Genomic DNA, 9,635 nt, shown 5'->3' with positions numbered 1-9,635 from the left:
GGACTAAACTGGGGAGCCCGGCAGACAACCAGGAAGCGGCCTGAGGTCGGAGGCACCCACAGCCAGAGACCATCCTCAGACCAACCGCTGGGACCCCGGGGAAGGTGGGGAGGGGGCACAGACCAGGCCTAGTGGGGGCCACATCTCAGGACTCCCCATGTGCTGTCAGCTCCCCCGAGAGGGGACCGCAGGCAGCTGAAACCAACCCAGTCACCAACTCCAGGGACATCAAAGAGTTGGTCCTAAGAAACATGGCTGTGGCACGCACGGCTCCAGAAGGCCCACTCGCGATGGTCCACCGCGTGGGTCAAGCAGCTGTGTGAAGCCGGCTGGTTGGAAACGTGGCATTCAGCATACAGCTGGACACCCCGAACCTGCCGGCTTGTCTCAGGTCTGCTGGAAGGTCAGTGCTGGGTATCAGTGCCCTCTGTTGCTTGCTGGACACTCCGAGCTCAGCATGTTCCGTGCGTGTCAGCCCAGTTCATTCAGCAGACGGACAGACACACCCACTCAGATGCCAATACCACGTCCGTCCCGCCCTCTGTCCTGCAGGCCCACGGCCAAGTGGGCAAAAGCCAGAGAATCCTTGTACTGTGGGACATGTGGAAACCCCAGTGCTACTGGGCTTCCAATCCTGTGTCCAGGGGATCCACCAGAACGCAGCTGCGCCCCCAGCCGGCCTGCGTGTCCCACGCGCCGCCCTGGCACAAGGGCTTCATGCAGCGTGCTGTCCCCTGCGGCCAGGAATGAGGTCCTGAGGTCGTGGTCACTGGGACGGGGTCCCAGGGACGGGGAAGGGAGCCGTGCCGTCGCCCCCTTCCCCAGGATTGTGTCCCAACATGTCTGTTCCCTGAGGGGTGATCCCCCCCAGGCACGGAAGAAGGGCCTGGCACTGCCTGCCCCTGCCAGGTGGCACTGTGCCAGCGTGTTCCTCCCCAGTCCCGGAGTCCCCTAGCAGTGGGGGGAGCGGAGCTAAATTTAAAGGCACGGTAATTAGGACAGTCATTCAGATCCGACCACTCGCTCCTGCCGCCCTTCCCAGCAGGCCCTCCATCTTGGGGCACGTGTGTGTGTGCCCTCACCCCCACCCCGCTCCGAGGCCTTGCCAGACAGGCCTGGGCTCACAGCTCAGCCCACCACTTCCTGTGTCCTGGGGTCAAGACTTTCCCGCCCCATGCCTTGGTGTTACCGTCTGTGAGCTGGGCTCATGGGTGACCGCCTAGCTCTTCACAGCGCCATCCCCGGGGTGCCCACAGAAGAGGGCCCAGGCAGGTGAACACAACGAGGTGGGTCCTTGGTAAGAGCCCGGTGGCCCTGTAGAGCATCCATGGGTTTGCTAGGAAGGGTGGGGGAGCTGTTCCAGGGGGAGGAGGACAGAGCCCTGTGGTGGTAGGACTAGGGGGCCAGTGCCCACTGCCCCCAGGGCAGTTCCCTGCCCTGGATAAGGAGGGCTGTAAAGAAAAGACAGGCACCCCCACACACAAACACTCCCCTCGTCCCACTCCTCACAGATGGGATGCAGGTGGGATGGCTGGAGCCCTGGCAGTCATTTTAGGGTTAGGAATTGTCATACTAAGCCAAGACGGTGAGACATGGGATGACATGCTATCCCATGGCTATGAATGGCCACCAGGCCTGCTGGAGGAGTGGGAACCAGGCTCAACGTAGCACATGGATCCCATGTCTTCCCCCAGACCGAGACAGACGGCCCCATTGTCCACCACCTGTGGCCCAGGCGAGAGCTGGAGTGCAGGTGGGCAGTCCCACAGCCCACTGCTGAGTAGGGCTCCATGGGGGTGCAGGGATGAAGGGAGGCCGATGCCCAGATTCTGTGGGTGCCGGGCGGGGTGTCCAGGTTGTGGTCTGCAGGCAGTGGAAGGTCCCGGCGGCAGCTGGTCAGGGGGAGGGGACGGCCTGCCGGCCTGTCCTCCTGCCCCAGGGGAGTGCCAGAAGGGAAAGGGTGAGAAGCAGGTGGGCAGGGAGGTGGGGTGTGTGGGGTGTGCTGGCCAGGCCCCCAAGGGGCTGGGGGTATGGGGCAGGAGCCACAGGGGTGCAATTCAACGAGGCCAGGGTGCTCACTCCCCTTCTGTGGCTGTGACCCACATACGCTGTAGATTTAGTCTACAGCCCGGGAGGCAGGCTGGCCCCGGGGGGCCTCCCCAGCAGGAGTTGCAGGGACCCCTCCAAGGCAGCTGTCTGCCGGCCTCCTTGGCGTGTTCTGCCTTGGACGCAGATGGACAGGCAGCCCTGGGGACAGAGCCGTGGCCCCGGGCTGGCTCGGTGGACACAGCCGGCGCGAGGTTTCTGTTGCTCACACTTGGACCTGCCGCTTCTATTTTGGCACCTGCTGGGCTACAGGTCCCCAGCCTGTTGGGGAGCCACCTGCCCCCCCCACCCCTGACCCCGTCCCCAGCACATGAGATCAGCCACGGGGAGCCTGGAAGCACCCCACATGTTGTGGTGCACAGCAGGGTGGTCTTCTGGAACCTTCCCATGGGGAACTGTCGCCTGTGAGCCTGGCCAGAGGTTCCTCGGGAGGGCTCAGCCCCCATCACCCCACTTCCTCTGCACTGCTGATAAAGACACCACATGACAGAGGGTGACACTGACCAAGACAGGGGGAAGTGAAGGCATGAGCCATGCAGAGCACTGGTTTAGGCCTGTCTGGGGCGCTGACATTTCAGGTGGGCGCCAGTTCTAGTCCCAGTGGCTCCACTTCCCATCCAGCTCCCTGCTTGTGGCCTGGGAAAGCAGTGGAGGACGGCCCAAAGCCTTGGGATCCTGCACCTGCGTGGGAGACCCGGAAGAAGCTCCTGGCTCCAGGTCTGGCCCAGCACTGCCTGTTGGGGGGGCATTTTGGACAAGAACCAACCAGTGGATGGGGGGAAGGGGGAACCTGTCTTCCCGCCTTCTACCGTCTTTGCTTCTCAATAAATTAAAAATATGTGTAACGAGTTGGTATTGCAGAACGGGCAGGGGTCCTGAGCTCCGGACTTGCTTGGCGCGTCACTCCTGTGCTGCGCCTGCCCCTCCAACCGGGGGTGGGTGACGCGCACATCCGTCGAGCCATTTCAGGAGCAACCGTGGGCCCCCGCGAGCGTGCGCCCCGAGACCCCACCCGGCCGGCGCGGGGGCGGGGCGGCGCGCGCGCGCGGAGCGCACCGCAGTGCGGCCGGCGCTAGGACCCGCAGGGGCCGCCCAGGCCCAGGCGCCTCCCGCTGCACAACCCCCCCCCCCATTCCCCCGACCATCTTTCCCCCAACCCCAAAATGAGGAAACGGAGCAACTTGCTCCAAGTTGTGCAGCCCGGACCGCCTCGGGGTGCGCAGCCGGCTCGCGGGGGGACCTCCTGGGGCCGGGCGCGGGGCGCGGCCCGGGGGTGTCCCCTGAGCAGGTGAGTGCAGGTGGGGGACGCAGGGGTGGGCGCGGAAGCCCGGGAGGCCAGGGTGGAGGAGGCGAAGGCAGAGGGAGCCCCCCGGGGGTCCCCGGGAGGGGCTGGTGCGCGCGCGGCGAGTGCGCAGCTGGGGCGCGAGTGGCCAGCGGCGTTCGGGCGTGGGGTGGCGTGGGTGCGGGGGCTGGGGGGCGGCGGCGCGGATGTTTTTCTGGGTGCGGGAGTGCGCGGCTACGCGCCCTGGGTGTGTGTGTGTGTGCCCCGCGCGTCCACGTGCAGGGCCCGTGCGCGTGTAGCTAACATGCGAGTGCACAGCTCTGCGCGCCCAGGTGTTCCAGCGCGGGTCTGGGTGGCGTGCGCTGGGGGCGGGGAGCAGGTGCAGGGGTTCCCTGGGCCCGCACGGGTGCACCTGGGCACGCACCTGCCTGGAGCGGCGGGGGGCATCCTTGACTTTCCTTTGCGCCCCTGGGCACCTGTGCGCAAGCCGCCCCGCCTTTCCGTGGGTTCACCCTGCGCCCCGGGACCCTGGCTGGGGCCAGAGGCAGGGCGCTGCCCAGCCACCTGTGGTGGGGGAGGGACAGGAGCGAGGCTCACGGTCCCAGCTGCCATCTGGGCCCAGGGATGGGGTTCCGGGGTCCCTGGGGCTCCTCTGGGGGTCCCCACCTGTGGCCCCTGTTCCACCTCCGGGCTCAGACGTGCTGGGGGAATGACCTTGAATCATGGGTTCCTATTTCCCTGTCCACTCGGCGCAGAAGAGGAAGCGGCCTAGGTCAGGTCACACCCAGTCCTGCCCACCCCGCCTGGCCTGACCCCCAGCGCCACTGGCACCCCCAGGAAAGAGACTCTTGGGGGATCTCGGCGCTGGGAGGGTCACAGGGTCGCCCCTGGACTTGTCCGGGAGGCTGCTGGGGCGGCCCCGCCCCGGCCGGCACGGGAGCTGGCGGGAAGTGGTGGAACTTTGGGCCCCAGAGCTCGTCTCTGCGCCCCCAGGTGAGCCCCCCGTTCCTCAAGCCCGGCCACGTCTGAGCCAGGATGCCCACGGTGAGTGACCCCCCGCCGGGAGCGGGCTGCAGGGTGGGGGTCCCCCGGCCGGGAGCGGGGTGGAGGGTGGGGGTCCCCCGATCTCCCGTTTGGTAGCGGGGTGTAGGGTGGGGGGGTCCCCCGGCCAGGGACAGGTGTAGGGTGGGGGTCCCCCGGCCGGGGGCGGGGTGTAAAGTAGGGGTCCCCCGGCCGGGGGTGGGGTGTAAAGTAGGGGTCCCCGGCCAGGGGTGGGGTGTAGGGTGGGGGTCCCCCGTTTGGTAGCGGGGTGTAGGGTAGGGTCCCCCGGCCAGGAGGGGCTGCAGGGTGGGGTCCTGACCCGGTCCTCCCGCACCTCCGCGTCCCCGCGCACCCCGACAGCGGCGCTGGGCGCCCGGCACCCAGTGCATCACCAGGTGCGAGCACTCGCGGCCCAAGCCGGGGGAGCTGGCCTTCCGCAAGGGCGACGTGGTCACCATCCTGGAGCCTTGCGAGGTGAGGGGCGGGGCTCGATGGTCAAGGGGCGGGGCTCGAGGTTCAGGGGCGGGGCTCCCGGCGAGGGTGGAGCTCCTGTTGAGGGGCGGGACTCCCGGGTCAGGGGCGGGGCTCCGGCACGGGGGCGTGGTACCCGGGTGAAGGGTGGAGCTCCTGGGGAGGGGCGGGGCTCCGGCACGGGGCCGGGTTCCCGGGTGAGGGGTGAAACTCCCGGTGAGGGGCGGGGCTCCCGGCGAGGGGCGGGGCTCGACGGTCGGGGGCGGGGCTCCGGGCCCCGCCCATTCCTGCCTCCCTCAGAACAAGAGCTGGTACCGCGCCAAGCACCACGCCAGCGGCCAGGAGGGGCTGCTCGCGGCCGGCGCGCTGCGGGAGCGGGAGGCGCTGTCGGCGGACCCGAGGCTCAGCCTGATGCCGTGAGTGGGCGGGGCCGCTGGCGGGGGCGGGGCGCTGGCGCGGTGGGCGAGGCTCCCGCTGGTGCTTGGTGACTCCCCCGAGGGGCGTGTCCCGGGGCGGGGCTCGCTCGAAAGGGCGGCACTGGTGCGGGGGCGGGGCGCTGGCGCGGTGGGCGCGGTTCCGACGTAGGGGGCGGGGCTCCCACTGGGCGTGGCGGGCGCCTTGAGGGGCGTGTCCGGGGCGGGGCTCCCCTGGGGCATGGTTCGGGGCGGAGCCCGACGCCACGGCCACGCCCCGCCCAGCTGGTTCCACGGGAAGATCTCCGGCCAGGAGGCCGTGCAGCAGCTGCAGCCGCCCGAGGACGGGCTGTTCCTGGTGCGCGAGTCGGCGCGGCACCCCGGAGACTACGTGCTGTGCGTGAGCTTCGGCCGCGACGTCATCCACTACCGCGTGCTGCACCGCGACGGCCGCCTGACCATCGACGAGGCCGCGAGCTTCAGCAACCTCATGGACATGGTGGAGGTGCGGACCCCGCACCACGAACCCTGCACCCTACAGACCCCACAGACCCCGCACCACGGACCCCAAAGCCCACAGACCTCCTGCCGTGTACCCCAAAGACCCCACAGGCCACAGGCTAACCCGCACGGTACACCCCATGGACCCTATACCATGGATCCCACAGCCCACAAACCTCATGCCATGTACGCCAAAGACCCCACAGGCCACAGGCTAACCTGCACAGTGCACCCCATGGACCCCACACCCCACAGACCCCACAGCTCACAGACATCACGAACCCCACACACAACAGACCACACACAGCACACCCCACAGACCTCACGCCGTGCACCCCACAGACCCCACAGGCCACAGGCTGATCCACACCCGGGACCTCACACCCCGCAGACCGCTCAGGCCACACCCCACCCTCCAGGCTCCCATTATAGGACACAGGGGGTGGGAGTATTCCTTCCACATCCCCCCTACCCTGGGGTGGGACCCTGAACCACCCACCCTGCACCCCATCCCAAGCACACAACCTACTCTGGGAGGGAGGCAGAGGGGTGCCCAGCTCACCCGGCTCTCCCGCTTGCACCCCACCAGCACTACAGCCGGAACAAGGGCGCCATCTGTACCAAGCTTGTGAAACCCCGGAGGAAACAGGGCACCAAGTCGGCAGAAGAGGAGCTGGCCAAGGGTGGGCACTGCATGAGCGGGGTCAGCCAGGGCCGGTGGGGTCAGCCAGGACCTGCGGGGTCAGCCAGGGCCGGCGGGGTCAGCCAGGGCCGGCGGGGTCAGCCTGGGCCGGCGGGGTCAGCCAGGGCCGGCGGGGTCAGCCAGGGCCGGTGGGGTCAGCCTGGGCCGGTGGGTTCTGCCTTCCAACTCCCAGAAACTGTGGAGCAGCCTCACACCGGGGAGACCGTCCCCTTGGGGACCCCCAAGTCCACTGTGCCCCAGTGAGGCCCTGCCTCTGGGGGTCCCCAAGTCCACTCAGCAAGGCCCTGCCCCTCAGGGACCCCCAAGTCCACTCTGCTCCAGCGAGGATCTGTCCCTGGGTCCCCCAAGTCCTCCTTTTCTGGGATGCCACCTGCATCTCCAGCCAAGCCCTGCCTTCAACCCCCCCACCTCATCCCTGCTGTTGCTTCGGGTCCCACTGATCCCAGGAATGGGGTTGTCGCCCTCTGCGGGGCTCTGAAGGCATTGCTGGGGACAGCGGCCACCCCGTGTGCGTGTCGGTGACCTTGGAGCCACCTGGCCAGGTGCACCCCTGTGGGTGGGCGGTGTCCCAGACCTTCCCCTGACCGGGCCTTTGCTCCACAGCCGGCTGGTTGCTGAACTTGGAGCATCTGACCCTGGGCGCACAGATCGGGGAGGGCGAGTTTGGAGGTGAGGGGGCATGAAGCACCCGGGCGGTTAGGGTGTGTGTGGACACACTGCACATCACCACCCCATGCCCCCACGTACGCTGCTGGAGAACTATGGGTAACGGCAACCCCAGCAGGCACAGTGGCCAACCCCACGTCTTCGTTGTGCTGGTTCAAGCCCCGAGGGCTGGGCCAGGCTGAAGCCAGCTTAGGGGTCTCCCTTGTGGGTGTGGGGGTCCACCTGCTGACTCCTGGGATGTACAGCAGCAAGAAGCTGGGGTCCCCAGTTTTCCTGAGTCTTCCCACCCCACCCCGACCCCAGCCGTCCTGCAGGGTGAGTACCTGGGGCAGAAAGTGGCCGTGAAGAACATCAAGTGTGATGTCACAGCCCAGGCCTTCCTGGATGAGACGGCGGTCATGACGTGAGTGTGGGGCCTTGGGGTGCGTGTGCATGGGAGCCCCTCACCGAGGTCATGACCTGCGGGGCCTTGGAGTGCGTGGGGCTGGCCGCCCTCACCACCACCCCACCCCGCCCTCAGGAAGATGAAACACCGTAACTTGGTGCGCCTCCTGGGCGTGATCCTGCACCAGGGGCTATACATCGTCATGGAGCACCTGAGCAAGGTGGGTGGGGCCGGGGCCACCCCAGGATGGGGCCAAGCTGGGACCTGCCCACCAGCCTGCAGCTCCCCCCACCTCCCACCCGCGTCTGTCCCCCCAAAACAGGGCAACCTGGTGAACTTCCTGCGCACCCGCGGCCGGGCCCTGGTGAGCACGGCCCAGCTGCTACAGTTCTCTCTGTGAGTGGGGCAGTCAGGGGCTTGGGCAGCAGGGTGGCCCAGGTCCAGGGAAAGCTTCCTGTCGCATCCCCACACAGGCCCGTGGCTGAGGGCATCGAGTCCGGCTGGTGGGCAGCGGGGGTGGCCCAGGTCCAGGGGCGCCTCTTCGGAGCATGCTGTGTCCCCTACAGACACGTGGCCGAGGGCATGGAGTACCTGGAGAACAAGCGGCTGGTGCACCGTGACCTGGCCGCCCGCAACATCCTGGTGTCTGAGGACCTGGTGGCCAAGGTCAGCGATTTCGGCCTGGCCAAGGCTGAGCGCAAGGGGCTGGACTCAAGCAGGCTGCCGGTCAAGTGGACGGCCCCCGAGGCGCTCAAGCAAGGGGTGAGCCTCCTGCCGTCCCCCAGGGTGTGTGTGGGGGGCGGGTGACCAGCACTGGGGTGCCGGACAGACCTGCCAAGTATCCCTGACCGCTACCCTCCTTGGTCTGAGTCAGAGTCCAGCTAGAGGCTAGGGGCGTGGGGGTGAAAGGGGACACCTGCTCACTGGGCCTCCACCCACAGAAGTTCACCAGCAAGTCGGATGTGTGGAGTTTCGGGGTGCTGCTTTGGGAGGTCTTCTCCTACGGCCGAGCTCCGTACCCTAAGATGGTGAGCAGGGCTGCGGGGGTTGGGGACCCTCGCGCGGGTCAGGTTGTGGGGGCCTCTGGCCTGACCCCGCTCCCGGCCCGGTGCGCTCTGTCCGCAGTCTCTGAAGGAGGTGTCAGAAGCTGTGGAGAAGGGGTACCGCATGGAGCCCCCCGAGGGCTGTCCGGGCACAGTGCATGCACTCATGGGCAGCTGCTGGGAGGCAGAGCCCGCACGCAGGCCGCCCTTTCGCAAACTGGCCGAGAAGCTGGCGCGGGAACTGCGGGCTGCGGGCACCCCGGCCCAGGCGCCTGGCGCTGGGCAGGACGCCGATCCTGCCTCCTCCTCCAGTGCGCCCCGGAGCCAGGAGCCGTGACAGCCCCCTCCCCGGACACTGCTCAGTGGGCAGAGCAGCGCACACACCGAGAAATCACGCAGGCCGCGCCCTCTGTGCCTCTTCGCACCCCCGGGGCTGCCTCTGTCCCTCCTTGCCCCTTGGTCCTGCTGCTCCCCAACCCAGAGAAGGATTCTGGGTGCTGCCTGCTAGGTCTGGAGGTTCCAGCGGCCCCCAAACATCCCTTGCCACAGCACACCCAGCAACCTGCCACTACCTGCCATTTCCAGGCTGGGGACCCAGATGCAACCCCCAAAACAGGAATGGGGGGGATCCTGCTCAGAGTGTCAGGGTTGTGGGAAAACAGGAACCCCTCAGGGTCCCAGCCCCCACCATGTCCCATGGAGAGGATGTTGTGGGGTCCCCCAAGGTTGCCTGGGGGTGCTTGAGCCCATCTTGTGGAGGGTTGGCAGAACACTGGGGTAGATAAGGTGTGTCTGGGTCAGCCTGTGTCGCAGACAATGCCAGGAAGGCTTGGAGGTCGCTGGCCTGGACTCTCCAACACCCTGCGTTCCCCCACCCACCTGCCCCTTCTGCACCCACAGTGTGATGGGCCCCTTGAGGCACCAGCCAGCTCAGGGCTGACCTTTCCCTGGGGACGTGGTAGGCAGACCCAGGACCGCAGGGCTAGAATCGCTGAGCCGTGCTGGCTGCCCACACTCAGCCGTG

At 67.7% G+C, this 9,635-nt stretch overlaps 1 protein-coding gene across 1 annotated transcript; it reads left to right on the top strand.

Moving 5' to 3' along the window:
* Nucleotides 1-3,303: 3,303 nt before the first annotated feature.
* Nucleotides 3,304-8,960, top strand: MATK (megakaryocyte-associated tyrosine kinase). Its single transcript, XM_004595682.4, has 13 exons — nt 3,304-3,399; nt 4,389-4,432; nt 4,790-4,903; nt 5,201-5,316; nt 5,599-5,818; nt 6,404-6,497; nt 7,121-7,186; nt 7,487-7,586; nt 7,704-7,788; nt 7,891-7,964; nt 8,135-8,330; nt 8,510-8,596; nt 8,694-8,960. The coding sequence occupies exons 2-13, from the start codon at nt 4,424-4,426 to the stop codon at nt 8,946-8,948; spliced, it is 1,416 nt and encodes a 471-aa protein (XP_004595739.1). The 5' UTR covers nt 3,304-3,399; nt 4,389-4,423; the 3' UTR covers nt 8,949-8,960.
* Nucleotides 8,961-9,635: the final 675 nt, after the last annotated feature.

This window comes from Ochotona princeps, chromosome 33, assembly GCF_030435755.1.
Source record: "Ochotona princeps isolate mOchPri1 chromosome 33, mOchPri1.hap1, whole genome shotgun sequence".
NCBI classification, from domain to species: Eukaryota; Metazoa; Chordata; class Mammalia; order Lagomorpha; family Ochotonidae; genus Ochotona; species Ochotona princeps.
Note: the sequence above shows the minus strand (reverse complement) of the source record. Positions and strands in the feature narration are given on the sequence as shown.